We start from the raw sequence: 17,321 nt of genomic DNA, 5'->3' as shown, positions 1-17,321 counted from the left end.
ATTAATGCCCTCTAACACCTCAAAGAAACTGAAAAAAAAGAAGGGGATTGAGTTTTCTGGGTAAATATTAATCTTGATTATGATAACATAGCAGGGTCCTAGCTCTACCTCTTCCCTTTTTTGGGACCAGCACTAATTATAATTTATTTATTTATTTATTTATATATCTAAAAGAATATGTCTGCTGCGGTCACTTATTGAAGACTTCTCATGGATCCTTGCAAGATTAATTTGGCTCCTGCTAATTTGCCTGGGAAATATTAACACTATAATTAATTAGCTAGGTAGCTATATTTTTAATTAATTGCCCGTTTATAATAATAATTTTAAAAGTTCCATAATTATTAATTATAAAACGAATTCTTGCATGCATGCAAAAAATTTAGTCAGTACAAGGAAAGTCAATACATTGCAAGAGAATATGTGTATATATATATATGTGCGTGTGAAGTAAAACAAGGAGAATTGAAAGTCGTGGGCAAATACTTTATTGGAAATTGTCGCCATTGCTTATATTATGTATATTATGTTAGTATATATATAATTATGTTTTTTAAATTATAATTAATATTTTATAGTTATATTAAGGAAAGACAAAGAGATTAAGATCCACCAATTCTCGAGTTTGGCGAGATGATTTATTCCAAGTACGTCAAAAGGAAAAAAAAAAAACAAACACTACAACTTTTATATATTATATTATGTATGTACACGCACGCCAATCTGGTATATACATGGAAAAAGCAAATCTATATATATATATATAAAAATTAAAAAGAATTTCCACCTTGCCGCTTAATAATTTGCTATTTAGTTTTTTCGTCGGGAAAACAATTCATAAATCGTTATTTAACTGCATCCTTCTCAGTCGATTGATTATAACTTATATGATACTAAAATCTCAAGTTTAGAACGATGTTCGAGTTCATATTCAAAGTTCTGTTGTGACAAAACTCCCTCATCAGTTGGAGATTCAAGATTATGTTATAACAAAACTTCGTCATAATCGTGGAGATATAATTACTTGTTTTTCTTTTTTTAAATCTTGTTGGACTCTTAAGTTCGGATACAGTCATCATCACTTTGTATATATTTTGTTTTATAAATAGATTTTATAGTATCAAAATAAAATGGAATCCTAAACAACAAATAGAATGAGATATATAAAAAAATTATTTAAAAATTTCTAAAATTATAAAAAAATATTAATTAGCCGATAATCAATCACAAATATATATGATCTAATGCAGCAAATAATTGATTCTTGTCATCCAAGAGGTCAAAATATTAGATAATGGTGGTGGTTGGCCATGAAAACTGGGGAAAGAGCCATTATCGATCACTTCAAAATTAAATAAATCAGACATCAATAAATAAATTAGGGAAATTTTGTCAAGTGTGGCAAGACCTAGTTGTAATATCAAATGTGCTGCATATATACAATTTATTTTATTATTTAATCAGCTGTATACAATTACCAGATATCATCAGACTCGACCATTATTCATCTGTGTGAATTACTAAAAAAATGTTTCTCTCCTCATTACTAAGTGGTAATAATCTTAATCTGCACGTGATCAAATAATATAAAATATTTTTCATATAAACAGAGATTTCTGACATTTTAATTTTTCAATCTTCCACGAAAATGTCATATCCCTTGAAATGGGAAAATTAGGTACAAATTAACTCTTGCAATAATTTCTTGAAAGGCGGCTTTTGGGGTGTTGATAAGTGTGGATTAAAGAGTTTAAATTAAAAATGGTTAATGGGGTACTTGAGGAGTCAAATAAATTTTACATCGTGACAAGATTCTCCTCGTAATCCAATTACAATTTCACCACATGCATGCTGGATTACACTAATCTATGATGTTAATTTCCATTAGTCACCAGTTTTATTCTTCTGCTTCATGGTTTTTTTTTTTTTTTAAATCTCGACAAATTACTAACTATCTTATGTTGCATGCACTAGTTAGTTGGCCATTATATAATCTGAATAATCAAGTACTTGTACCAAAGCAAGAGACCAATTAATTTTGAAAGGTACCCTTATATAATCGATTGAACTTTCATATATTAATGTTCATATAATAATCGCATCTCTATTACTATTATTATTATGTATGTTGCTTTTCGTTCGTTTTTTTATTTCCCAAAAAAAAAGTTTTTTGTACTTGGTTGTATATATATTGTTGTAGTACAATAATTGTCTTTGTTGAGCAGAGTGATCGAACCATGACATGATTTAAGCTGTTTTACAATGTAAACGATTTGAGTTGCACTATTGTGATGCCCAGGGCCGAAGAGGGTAAGAAGTGATCGTCGATGCCGTGAGGTTGCAACAACAATGAGCGGCTCCTAACAGACTTCTAGGTGAAAAGAACATGAATGAACTGATCTCATACCGGAATGATATACACACATATATGTGTATGTGTGTGTCTCTCTCTCTGTGTGTGTGTCTATATATATATATATATATATATATATATATATATATATATATATATATGGGGTAACAAGTGCACAAAAGTAAATAAAAAGATATGATTAATAAATAGTTAATTAAAGGTGTGATGATGATGAGATGAAGTGGTGATCACAAGCAATATGTACTTTTGGTTGTTTCTTTTACCACATCTGATAAAGCTTTTATTTAATTTCCCCTTACATATATAAAATTAAAAGTAAACCATAGCAAAAAAGGAAGTTTATCAAATTATATGGCCAACATCTCAGGTGGACATCCCATTAAATATGATTACTTATATTTATTAAATTGAGCACACACACCTCTTTTCTATTTGGTACCAATGTTTCACTCTCACGTAAATGGCTTAACACCAATTGCAGTCCCCTCTCCTACATATTTAAATTTAGTTACTAATATTTCATATTAATTATTATTCTTATTAATCACTAATATCTCTTTCACTTTTTCGTTTTTTATAATACAGGAGTATTGAGATATAATAATATTAGAGTAGTTCTCTTGTGAGACGGCCTTACGAATATTTATCCGTGAGACGAGTCAACCCTACCGATATTCAGAATAAAAAATAATAATTTTAGCATAAAAAGTAATATTTTTTCATAGATGACTCAAATAAGAAATCTGTTTCACAAAATACGATCCGTGAGACCGTCTCACACAAGTTTTTGTCATAATATACTATGAATAAAAAGTAAAATTAAGATATCAAAATTTTAACTAAATTAACTTCTATTGCAATCAAACTTACAATAAAGTATTATAAGAAATAATTAAACTCTTAAATTTGGTAACATATACTTTATACCTTTTTTTAAACATATGTTGAATTTATTATGTTTCGTCTAAAATAATTTAGTTGATTTTATTAATCGTAAAATTGGTAGTGATATTATTGAAGTTGAAATTTGATACTATTGTAATAGAATTGAAATTTGATGCATGATGAGTTTTTTTCCAGCAAAATTGTTAATTTAAGAAATATTCATAACAAATTTAAAATCAATAAATATTTCTTATAATATTTAATTTTATTATAAGTTTAGTTGCAATAATCATAATGGAAATTTGATGCATGCATGGACGAAGAAGATGCTGGCAACCAAGATAAATACCAATACTGGCCCGAAAAATAGGATATTGAACATCGGAATTGCTGATGTGTTTTATTTATTATATTATTATTAGGATAAAGGCATTTTTGAAATTATATTTTATATTTATGTTAATAATTCATGGATTAACCAAGTTATTGTGATTTAAAAAATCGATAATCGGACATGTGGTATTCATTCATTTTATATCTTTGGTTTTTCCACATGTTTGAATTTAATTTTTTTCCTCTAAGATAATTTAATTGATGTTAGTAAGCATACAATGGGTAATGATATTCTAGATGTTGAAATTTGATATTTTTTTGAATTTAATTTGATGTATGAAGATTTTTCCGCAAAAAAATTTAATTTAAGAAATTTTAATAACAAATTTAAAATTCGATATCCATTATGCATAGTTCTAATATTATAAGTTTAATTGGAATAGAAGTTAGTTTAGTCAAAAAAAATTATATCTTAAATTTTAATCTATGTTTCTAATTTTTTTATTATGAATGTATGTACGAATATACATGTGTATTTAAAAGCACGAATATTATTATAGTGTGAATAAATTTTAAATAAAATAAAATTTATTTAAAGAAACAATATTTATTATCTCACAATATTTCCATAAATACTAGATATTATAAAGCAAGAAGTGAGAGAGATATAATGTTTAATTTGAGTAATAGCAAATATAACATATTAATTTACTAAATTTAAATGTGTAGGAGGAAATGTAGGAGGAAGTGTAGGAGAGGATTGCACTTGGCTTAATTAACACATCAACCCTCACACACATGGCTGTATTTGGATAAAATGATTTGATTAAAAGAAAGATTTAATTTGGGTAATGATTTTGATTTAATTAAATTCAACTAATTATGGATTTGAAATATACCCTTATAAATTCATTCAAAGAATCAAATTGATTTGATTTGAAATATTTCAATCCAAATATACCATTGAATTATCAAAGTTATATATTGTCTTCCGGTTAAAAGTTTCAGATGAAGTTGGTGAAAAGTCTATAATAGTAACTAGTATATGTATAATTAAAGGCAAAAATTTGTGTGAGACGGTCTCACGGGTCGTATTTTATGAGTCAGATATCTTATTTGGGTCATCCATGAAAAAGTATTACTTTTTATGCTAAGAATATTATTGTAACTATCAGTAGGGTTGACATGTCTCACAGATAAAGATTCGTGAGATCGTCTCACAAGAGACCTGCTCATAATTAAAATGATCATCTCACAAGAGACCTGCTCATAATTAAAATGATCATCTCACAGGGATTTCATTGTGTTTGGTAGCATGAGGTTTGATTGAATTTGGAATTGAAAATATCTTTTGTATTTGGCAATATTAATGTTAGACCGAGCGCATATCATTTTACCATAAATTATAGTTGGTTATAATGGTGCAACTCAAATATTTTAAACCGTACAGCAGCTCAAGCACCACGTTTCGATTGTTTTAACCATGGGCGATTATTGCACTCAACAATCTTCATCCCAAAAATTACATTCCTTGCAATCAATGAGAATCGAACCCGTGACATTGACTCTGATACTAATTATAGGACCGGACACTTGTTGTTTTACCAAAAGCTATATATGATGGTAATGGTGCAACTCAAATATTTTAAATCATACAACTACTAAAGCACTACGTTTCGATTGTTCTAGTCAGCAGAAATAGTTATTGTACCCAACAATTAAAGTTCAAAATGAGATTAGTATTTTACAAGATTTAATTTAACTAAGGAAAAACTTACAAAATTGGTGAGATTTAATGGGATTTGAGTTATAAAAAAATAAATAATATTATTTTTGCTAATAAATTTATATGATATTTTCAAATTTTATAAAATATTATTTATTTAAAAATCTATACTATTAATTCACACTTATATTATATATATATACACACACTGTGGGGACCCGGACGCTAATTCATGTCTTAATCATTATTAATGTCAATATAACAATTAAGAAAGTTGGGACTAAATTTTTTTCTTTTTAAAATATAAATACGGAAACGTAATAGTAATTTATCTGATATACATATCAATATCAAAGTACAAGTCATGTACTACATGTCTCTCTCTCAACTAGGTTCAACGACTATACATCCAGTGCTGAATCCTATTCTGCTTCTGGGCCCGGATCTCCACGCTAACTATAATCTATCATCCTCTTCCTGATCCTGATCATGTCCCACCTGTTGTCAAGCACACATACAAACAAGACAACAGCCGGATAACTCCGGTGAGAATTGCATTCCCAGTATAAATCATGTATACATGCATTTTATATAAACCATTATAACAGCATGAAACAAATATTCATAACATGTATCAAAATCAGAAACATGAATCAATACAAACTCTGAATCACACTCCGTGATTCTTAGACTTTGACTCGACTCATCCTAATCTAAGGATCCCGATCGGAGTAAGAACATACACCCACCTACACTCCCGATCGGGGTGGTGGTACGTTCTTATTCACGGACTTTGGCTCTTTCCATATCGAATATCAGTAATAGAAGAAACTCCAATTCTATTCACTTCGATATAACCAAACATCCGGCGTCTTGGCGAATCATCCACAGACTAGGCACATCGCCCTGGCATATCTGTCAAACCTCTGTGACAATGTGCAATGGCCCAATGACGATTCCATCACTATCGGGCACCTCTGTCACGAGATCAATAGACTACGACTAGGCGCATCCGCCTATGACTCAATACATAAATCAGTAGACCAAAGATATCAATCTCATTCAATTGCAATTATCAATGCAATAAGGTAAAGTATGTGATTTTGGGAAACTCAAGTCAAATCTAACTCGAGTTGTGCAATCCCGCATCAACATCAATTTATACCTTTCGCTTCGTTCTGTCGATCTGACTCTGTCGAAGTCTCAAACTCACTGCCTGTCAAATCAATCTGGCAATAACAATATCGAATACACTGTATCAATGTATAACTCAATTCAAAACCTGTTCTGATCAATACTCAAATCAAACATAATCTGATCCATATCAACGATATCATGATACAATCTCAATCAATACTGAATCTGATTAAAATCAATCTACTGATGTTTCGACGGCATAACAATACAGTCTTGATAACCCCGTCAATCTCAACATTACAGATATAATACCACAACTCATAATCGATATCAATACAAATCATAATCTTCAATAATAACAGGCCATAATATCAAATCTGTACAATCTCGATCATATTAGTTCTGAAAAATCATAACAATTATATAAAAAGTCCGTTCTTCGATCTGACTTCAATTATACGATTTCTACTATGTCAAGAACAGCATATGCCAATCATATCTGATTCTGGCAATATCATAATTTCAAACGATATCAGAATTCAATAAAACTTACGTCCAGTTGAAGCTCTCGTCAATAGAAACACGATACCGAGGTCGGATTGAAAATCTAACGGACGGATCGAAATATAATGGCGTAAGGATTTCTGGCAAACTTTCCTCGGCCTTTTTCCGTTTTCTAAATTCTGAATGCCAAATTTCGATTTTGATATATATATCATGCATGTGAAGGCTAGGTGGCTGCTTCTATGTGCAGCACGTCTCGCGCATATGCGCGACATCACTCGGCGCATATGCGCGAGACAATATGTCTCGGCGCGTGTCTTCACGGTAAATCGCGCATATGCGCGCCCTCATTCGGCGCATATGCGCGAGGTCCCTTACCATTCTTCACAACTCTCGGGTACCCTCGCGCACATGCGCGGATCCATGTCGCGCATATGCGTGAGGTTCTCTGCCTGCCTCGCGCATATGCGCCCGGCGGGGTGGCGCATATGCGCGAGGTCTTTTCCGCCGGGCGCATATGTGCGAGGTCTTTTCCTCACACATAATTCCAACTTCTTTCCGGCTTCCCCGGTCTGATCCGTTCTGTCTATAATCACATCTCAATTATCCACAAATCATATCAGATTATGGTGATCAAATTCTCGGGCCTTACACACACTTAAAAATCAATTAAAAATATTTTATATTAAATTTTTTTATAAATATTTCATTTTCTTGAAAAACTTTATTCTTTTTAATACTAAAAACCTAATTTATAAAATTTGATAACTTTATTTTTAAATTTTCTCTTCATAAACATTACATGTTTTCATTTGTTAAAAATCAATTCAATAAAAATATTTTCAAGTTCAAAAATAAACTATTGTTCTTGATAAATGATATATGAGTATTGATATTAATAATAAAAAATATTTTTAAATAAGAAATATAAATTTTTAATATTAAATAATATTGTTTTAATTGTCAACTCAAAGTAGTTGGTTTTTTGCAAATACCCAAATGGAAATCCAATCCATGGATATTTTAAAATATATTTTTTTTTTAAATTGAACCAAAAACACTTAAGAAACCAAATCTATTTTAGAAACCGATGAAGTAAATGTGGTCGTTAATTTAGAGAACGATTAATCATATCGTTCTCTCGCATTTAGCGACCAAGGTTATTGATACCAACCAAATCAATCATTAATCGGTCTCTATTTTGCTTTAGAAACCGCATAGAGACTGATTTATCGGTCTCTAATCCATGTTTTTCTTGTAGCATGCATTATAAATAATCATCTCCTCCTCGATCATATCATGCAACAACATTTAATAATCAAATTCAATAGTAGATCTCCCGAAAAATTGAGATCGAATAGTCGTTGGAAAAAAAATTTAAAAACGAGAAACTTTAATTTATGTTATTCCTTGTGATATTATCACGTTATTTTGGTGGGGAATAATTTTATTAATATTGTATCTTTATTTTTTAGTGGATGGAGATATTCAATAAAAAGATTTCGTTGCTAAAGCCCACAATTGAAGCAAATGTTCAACTTTTACCAACAGCTACAAAAGCCAGTTATATTAAATAGCAATATGAACATATTTAACAGGACATAACGTACTAGTCATGATCATTATTGTAGAGAAACATCAACATTACTCGGAGCATTTTGTTAGTTGAGTCTGAGCTTCATCTGGAGTAACAAGATTCCTATGTGTTAGATTGATCGTCTGAACTCAAAATAAAAATATGCGAGGTTCACTAGATAATTATCGATTCAAAATAAAAATATACGGGATTCACGGGATAATCAATTAAAAATATGTGAAATGTTACTCCGGGTATACCATACCTCATTTTGTCATATTTTTTTTCCCATAGACTGATTTTCTTTTAACTTATATAACAATATTTTTTTCCAGACTTGTGAAACCACAATCAAATCTTATTATTTTATCATACATATATATTCAATTACCAAATAATAATAAAATAATATCATAATCTTATTATTTATTACAACAATATTTTTTCCAGACTTGTGAAACCACTATCAAACAAGATTGAATATTAATATTCGATCTTTTAAAATATATATCATAATCTTTACAATAATAAAGTTGGTTTTTTGACATTTTCATGGAAGGATGGAAATATTTTTAAAAAGTCGATAGAATCTCATTCTGGATTTTGTGACATAAGCTTCTGGCTCTAGCTCTTGCTGATCATTTATGTTTCTGGGAAGATTGTCTTAATTTTGGTTTTGATATTGATTATGTTGTACCATGTCTGGGCACAAACCCAAAAGCTCGGAAAATATTTTTATTGAAAATCAGGAAGGAAAAAAATATGTTCTCTTTCGTGTTAATATATAATAAATTTTTGGATTTGGAAGTGATTAAGCAATTTCATATGGTTTAATTAACAATTACCCAAATAATTTTTTTCCCGCATTTAATTTGGGTGGTTCATAAATCGAGAATCGTTCATTATCTTAGAGTGCGGTTGAAGATTGGTTTATAAGTATATAATTAAATTTACCATACCATATAAATATTTCTATTTTGATATACAAATACAAGATTCCCCTTGTAATCCAATTAGATACTTTGATTTAGTTTTTGATTAATAACTTTTCAAGTTGCTAATTTCCACATATAGGCTAATAATTAGTCAAGTTCGTACTTGCGAATCAAAACAAGCGACCAAAATTAGTTTTCCATTCAAGACTCGACATGAAATGCAATTGATGGTAAGTAACTAATTTCTGAGTATTAATTAATATATATTTAGACGTCTCAAAGGGAATTACATAATTTATTTGTGACGACTGAAATTCGATGGTTCCATTGCATGCCATGCATGCATGCTACAAACCTAAACAAGCCAAAAACATTCGATCTTACATATCTAAAAACATAAAATCGAACATTACGTAAAAACAGCTAGCATTATCAGCACTGCGACACACGTTTACTGTCGGAACAAAGTTTCTCAAACTCACGGACAACGTCATCAATCTCCGCATCCCTCTTCATTCTCATTTTGTCGCTCAACGCTCTCGCGTTTGTCCGAATAGATTCTCCGCCACTATCCACGACCACTTTCTGTATGGCCGCCGCCACTGCAGCCCTGTCGAGCCTCCCGAATTTGTTTCTCACGACCTCTGATCCAATGCCTAATTCTTCAATTAGCCTAGCATTGATAGGTTGGTCAAGGTGCATTGGCATGGCTATGACTGGAACCCCAAAATACATGCCTTCTAGTATTGAACTGCATCCGCAATGGCTAATAAATCCGCCAATGTTCTCATGCCCCAAGATTTTGTTCTGTGGAGCCCATCCCCTAACCACCAAACCCCTTCCTTTAACCCTCCCCAAGAACCCTTCTGGTAGAGATTCTTCGAGTTCGATTTTTTCTCCTTTAGGAAACCTTACGACCCATATGAAATTCACTTTGCTCAGCTCTAAACCATGAGCAAGTTCGTTCATATCATCATTTTTCAGAAAATATTCACTACCAAAAGAAACAAAAACTGTGGATTTCTCACCTTTCTGGTCCAGCCAATCCATAACTTCGGACGTCTCATCCACTTCAACACTAGGGTCAGAAACCAAAGCGCCCACAGGAACAACTTTCTTCCCAAGCAACTTAGAAAGATAATCAATGTATCTTCCTTCAACTTCTTCGAAACCTTTCACCAAAACAATCCCATTCGATCTCTCAATCCCTTGAAAGGCAATCTCTTTCACTTGCTCATCCACCGTCGACTCCAGCAACTTGGCGCGATGAACAAACTCATAATCACGATAAAATATCGAAGGGAACGGAAACTCGACATCTGGTGTCTTGAAAAAGTGAAACATGAAGGCAGTCATCGTGGCACTGCTGGTAATAAACTCAACCGCAGGGATTTTAATAGCTGCAGCAGCTAGAGGAGCCCATGGTTGAAGAAAATCGTATATCAACAGATCAGGCTTGACAGTTTTGAGAATAAACGAAAATTTTAAGGTTGACATCTCAAAGGCATTTTTGAGGACTGGCATCAGATGGGGTGGGAGGCCATTTGTAGTGTGATAACTCGCGGGAAGATTGGGTAAAACAGGCAAATGCAATTCAATCAGTTGAATTTTGAGAGCAAGTTTTTCACTAATTTTGCTCTTTATGGAGCTTAGATTTGCAGGAGTTGAACACAAATAAATGAAGAAATTTCTGTCAGCAAGCCGTTTGGCTAATTCTAGGTACGGAGATAAGTGACCATAAGCAAGCCATGGAAACATAAGAACACGAATAGTTACCTTATCATTCATCAAAGACTCCATTATTCGAATTAAAATATAAGGCTAGCTTGTGTGTTGTTCTATATATTATGAGTTTGCAATGAAAGACTTACAGTTAATTTATAACTGTTGTGGACGTTGGATAAGGAATATTTCATAATGATTAAATCTAGGACATATATATTAGATATTCTTGCATATATACAGTAATGTTCGAATTATTCGAGATATCTACATTCCATTTGGTCAAGGAAATGCGTAAGGAAACCTCTTTTTTTTTTTTAGTTTTGGATTTGGATAATGATTAAACGGGTCATGCTACATGTACAAAAGAAATTACAAATTGTATTTGAAATGATAAAATTATTGTATTTTTGAAAGATTTTTTCAAATAAAATATGAATATAATTTCATAATTTCAAATGCACTTTATAATCCAATTTGTAATTTTTATTATATACGCAGCATTTTCCTTATTAAATTTGGAATTGGCCTAGATAAATGTATGGTATGTTTAACGATTTCTGGACACACAGAAAGGATAAAAGGAATTACGTTCCTTGAAAACCTAACGTGTCTTTCTAAATTTTAGGAAATATGTTAATTTAAATTAATTATTATTGATGGTTATGTCAGTCACTCCCACCATATATTATTATGACGAAAAATATATCTTGCAACAAAAACAAAAACAAAAACGTGCATTTTATGATTACTGCTTTAAAATTAGCGCACATAACAATAAGAGAGTTTTTCCACTCTATGGGGAATTAACGCGAGTTTAAGATGCCCAAATTAGGAAACTGATATCAAATTATAGAATAATGTGGATTGCCTCAAAATCACAAAGGTACGCATGAAATCCATTCTCCACTATAGAATATACTGAAAAAGATGTACATATTCTTACAATATCTTTTCATAATTTAGCAGAGTACTTTTAAGGCTCGATTCAATTGCTATCAATCAGGTCAAAATATCATACATTCATTCCTGATTCTGAGTATGACTTCATTGACGTTTTAATCAACTACAAGCGCTGGGAATCAACAGACCATAATAAACGCGGTGATACACGTGTTTTGAGCGAAAAGATACCGATATTTGACGCACTACAAAGTCTTCTTTTAGCTGGTTCCCGACTTTTCCCACTATTCATACCCTTCACTTGTTACAGATTTGCAAGTGTCATAAAAAAGGTCATTCAACTTTAGCAACACCCCCGGCAGGCATGCTGCTCTCAGCTACTGTCTCCTTAACAAACCTATGAGTAGCATTCGAACAATCAGCATATAAGGTGTGTGGCCAAGACCAATCTCAAGTTCAAGCATCCCGGAACCTTTTTTAATCTTATAGTAACTGATGGATAAAGATTATAGAATGAGTATCGTGATATTCACCTGGCGAATTTATCCCGAGAAGATTGTAATACATAGATTGCAAGAATAAAAGCAAGTATCACCCCTGGTTGCAAAGAAATTGAGAGTTTTAGAGACATGATGGTAACATACTTTCAGCATCCATGGTAAATAAGAAAGTACCAACGAAATGCTACAGTAAATGTGGAATGACACTCAACTTGATCATGATCATATTCACATCAAGGAAAGATATATTCAAACAGCACCTCAAAACTCAAAACCATCTTAACCTTAGTATGACTAGCAAGTAGCACATCCATTTCAAGGGAATGCTATGTACCTGATCCAAACAGAACATAGAATCCAGAAGTCACATCTATTTCGGATTGCTCTTCCCTGAAATCAGAAAAAATATTCCGTTGTGATACCAAAAAAGAAAAAAGGAAATGAGTAATACACAACATTTACAGTAGAGGACAGCAGATTCCAGCAAGAAATAATTACCTTCTTTAATATAAATCTATGAAATTCTCTAAACTTATCAAGGAACAATTTCTCACTTTATTACGAAACACTGATTTGAGTGTTGCAAAATATCTACATGCCACAATTTAAAGTTATCTGACATACAAATTAGCCAAATCACAGATATCAAAATTGGAACGAGAGCGAATATTTTCCGTCAAATAAAATCGATTGTCAGTTTCAGAACATCTACCACACAATAAAAGCAAAGCAAGTAGGTGTCGGCATGAAAAGCTGACTAAATCGAACTCATTAGCATAATCCGTAGGCAGCTATCATCATACTAGAATTATCATTTTTACAGATTCTATATTTACCACCACCTTATGCCTGATAACATCATCCATAAATACGAGCCAATTGACAAACAGAAACTTACCATGTGTATCTCACGAGAATATGTTTTGGCCATTGTTGCTGATCCCAAAATTGCTTACGGATATCCGGATGAAGTTCTACATCTGTTCAATGTTAGGATACGTGAGATATTTTTCCTAGAACTATCAAGCTATTTGCTTGAGACTCATAGACAACGCAATATAAATAAAACTATAGATAAACATGGTTCAATCAAACAAATTTATTGCCAAGCAACCAAAATTATCATATTAAGCATATGATGATTACATGACATCATTATCACCATCTAATGTTACTGCAACATGCTTTATGAGGCTTAGAAGACAGGGAAAAGAACAAGTCCCAATATGTTAAGACTAAAGTATATGACCTGAAAATGTGAGACTTGAAACCAAAAAACCTAAATTACATGAAGAGGTCATTTTTCAAGAAGAGCATTAATTAGTATTGGACAAGTATAGAACAACAACTCCCTAGGATGATTTTGTCCATACATAATGAGGTGATATTAAAGAGTTCCATCTTCCTTCTTTCATATTATTTTAATGATGAAAAGCTTTGTAATATCCATGAAATTACATTTGTTTGGAATAATAAAACACGCTGATTCGATGGCATTGACAGAAACTACAATGGTCACAAAGAGCCCTCTAGAGTCTAGACCTAGCGAGCATATTTAACAGAATATAATAAATATTTTGCTGATATTACATCCAGATATTTAATATAATTACTTCTTAACAGTTTTGCACTTCAAAATGGTACTAGTCATCATTATCGCAAAAACCAGCAAAGATTAATAGACAAGGGATGAAACTATGCCGGTTAAGTAAAACATACAGTGGTTAGGCATATCAACGACTTTAGCGGTGACACCATGCAAATCTCCCCCGGAATACCTCTGGGAAACATGAATACAACTTTCAATCACATTCAAACCAACCTAATAAACTCATAAATAAACGTAAAGCATACAAACTTAATGAAAATTAGACTTGTGTGCATGAAAATTGTAGTTTGAATTCCATAAGATATGGGAGGGGCTGTGATTGAATTGAGAAATAAATCAAGGATATGATTTGAACCATTCGATTTCGTAATTGAATTTGATTGCTATTCATAGAGTTGACGCTTCATCCAATGTTTATAGTATTTATGGCAGTGGAGAATTGTTAGTTCATGTCCACTAGGAGACAATGGGCTCTAAATGCCTTTGAATTTGGAATTAGTGGGGCTATTGATGGGAATAATCTCATTGTAGGTTATCCCTGAAGTTGCTGCCTTGCTTCCCTATGCGTTATGTTCTCCTGATGTAACAATTTGTGCTTAATTGTTACTAATTTTTAGTTTTGTGTCCCATTAAAAGGCACCATCATGTAAATGACCAATTTGTTGTAACACACAAGCCTCGGTATTGTTTACTTATTTTACAAGATTAAAATACATTTAACCTCTACTGAACTGGGTTTAAGAAACCGAAGAACCATATTTGGTTCTCTACTAAACCATAGTTGAGAAGTATTGCCTATTTCACTTGGCTTGTTTCACCACCATCTCAATGTTACTATTTTGCTTCTGTGTTTAGACCAACCACTAGAATTTAGACTCTTACCAGTCAAGTATTTGAAGTTGACTGCCACATTTGATTTTTATCTGTTGGTTCTACAACCAGTATACTAATTCAATGGCAAAGTTATTTTCCAGTAGTTGTTTAAAACTTAATTTAGATTAATATTTGAAAGTTTCTATTCTGTTAGATGTGGTTCTTCCAACTGTTTGTGGGTTCTAGCACCAGTCTCTTAACTCAACAGTAGAGCTAATTTTCTTTAGGTTTTTTAATACTTCATGCCAATTAATACTTAAAATTATGGTAATCTTGTACAATAATTTTCAACAAGACTAAGGTGCTCTGAGTTAAAAACTAGCAGATAAAGACAACAAACTGTCAAGCTCCATATGGCATGGATATGCTGATCAGTTTCAAGCCATATAAACAATATTTATTTGAACAGATGCCTTACCAAATGCATCTCGATCATTGGGACCTCTGAGCTCTTGCGATTAATAACAAAAAGCCATGGAATATGAAATTTTTCTCTTCCAACTTGAAATGATCTGCACATCAATCATCATTCAAATAAATACAATAACCTGTACAAATAACGTAAACATAATGTCGCCAATTGGCAATATAAATTAAACTCGATGTCAAAGTTCAAAACCAAAAAACATCACCATTGCACATTGATATCTCAAAGTTTTCCTATAGACAGTTTCTCACACCACCTCACATGTACAGTAGATATCCAGGAGATATGCCATTGAAAATTTGGGCGTGCCAGAGTAACACATCCGCCTCAGAATCACGTTAAAAGAACTATACATTTACTCACGTATGCCACAAGGGTATACAATTAAGGTCTAGCTAATTAATTGTCAGCAAAAAAGGTACTAATTTAGCAGCTTGGGAAGCGATGGCAACAGTCATTTATTTAAGGAACAACAAAACACCCAATGGAACAACAAAAGCGAAATAATAAAACCACATATGGCACACATTTTGTACGGATCAGCTCCAGTGTATCCCGTCGGCTTAGGTAGCGGAATCAACGCCTGTGCACCGAAATGAACTCCGATTTCATAAACCATGTAAAAGAATCCAAAAGCGAAATAAAGTAAGAAATAAATTAAACCTAGCAAAATATAGGTAAAATCAATGAAAATTAAATTACCTCCCGATTAACAGCGAAGATTGGGCAATGCCTCCCGATCATATCATGCCACATCGTTCTCTCCTACAATTTTTTGCATCCAAAAACCGTGGATAAATGAAGTGACAATACTTGATAAATCAATTCACACCTCAACCAAACAGAGAACGACATACAGAGTGGTACTGCCACTTCCGACTCATCGGAACGATGTCTCCCGGCCGATAAGCGAATGAAATCGTAGTCGCAGAACTTAGTAAGAGCATAACCACCATCACCATTGGGACGGCCATTCTGCAATTTTCAGGCTACAGTTCAGTCAGTGATTTGGGGAAATTTGCTATTTCGAATGGTGTGACAACTAAATACAATATTTGGGCTTCAATCATGGGCCTAAACCCATTGGGTCATTTTAATTAAATTTATTTATATGAAAGTTCAATAACATATTTGACATGACCGTCCGACCTGACAGATCTAACTAATTTCGGTCGTCGTTACGGCGGGTTAATTGTCAATAAATCCATCTACAGGTTACATTTTGACATCTCTAATCTAGTTCGTTATATTATTTATCAATATTTTTATTCATATTTTTATTCAATCTGATCTGGTATACCATATTATTTATCCATCTATCAATCATTTATACTACATTAATCAAATAACCATTATTTATCTCAAACCAATCAAATCATTGAATTGAAATTACAATATTACCCTTAATAAATAATATTATAAATATTTTATTAATATTTTCAAAATGACAAAACAGTAATATCACATTATCTCAAATTTAATCAAATTAATCAATCAAATCAAACATTATATTAACTATCATTTGTATATATTTTATTATTAAAAAATATTATTTATCTCCATACTATTTGTCTCATGCCACAAACCAAATGATACCTTAAGAGTTTTGTTTAGAGACGAGAGATATTTTCTATTGTGTTAGAGCCATATATACATAGTTAGTATATTATATCAGGAGTGATTCTTCTTTGTTCCAATGTTATTAGATAATACGAGTCACTCATATATTCATTAAAATCGACATAAATTCGAATGATCTAATGTCTAATATTTTACCTACTTCGAGTGTAGCGTATCATAATCCATATATGCACTCT

At 32.1% G+C, this 17,321-nt stretch overlaps 2 protein-coding genes across 2 annotated transcripts; both read right to left on the bottom strand.

The window, feature by feature from the left end:
* Positions 1 to 9,902: 9,902 nt before the first annotated feature.
* Positions 9,903 to 11,270, bottom strand: LOC142544115 (beta-D-glucosyl crocetin beta-1,6-glucosyltransferase-like). The gene has a single exon (XM_075651191.1). The coding sequence runs from the start codon at positions 11,268 to 11,270 to the stop codon at positions 9,903 to 9,905; it is 1,368 nt and encodes a 455-aa protein (XP_075507306.1).
* Positions 11,271 to 12,077: 807 nt separating this feature from the next.
* LOC142546466 (uncharacterized) lies at positions 12,078 to 16,542 on the bottom strand. Its single transcript, XM_075654192.1, has 9 exons — positions 16,362 to 16,542; positions 16,207 to 16,269; positions 16,032 to 16,087; positions 15,496 to 15,589; positions 14,315 to 14,375; positions 13,494 to 13,575; positions 12,930 to 12,985; positions 12,629 to 12,692; positions 12,078 to 12,492 (listed from the first exon to the last, which is right to left on the bottom strand). Exons 1-9 carry the CDS (start codon positions 16,476 to 16,478, stop codon positions 12,429 to 12,431), a joined length of 657 nt encoding a protein of 218 aa, XP_075510307.1. The 5' UTR covers positions 16,479 to 16,542; the 3' UTR covers positions 12,078 to 12,428.
* Between the last annotated feature and the right edge of the window lie 779 nt (positions 16,543 to 17,321).

This window comes from Primulina tabacum, chromosome 5, assembly GCF_025594145.1.
Source record: "Primulina tabacum isolate GXHZ01 chromosome 5, ASM2559414v2, whole genome shotgun sequence".
NCBI classification, from domain to species: Eukaryota; Viridiplantae; Streptophyta; class Magnoliopsida; order Lamiales; family Gesneriaceae; genus Primulina; species Primulina tabacum.
The sequence above is the reverse complement of the archived record's forward strand: the minus strand, read 5'-3'. Positions and strand labels throughout refer to the sequence as shown.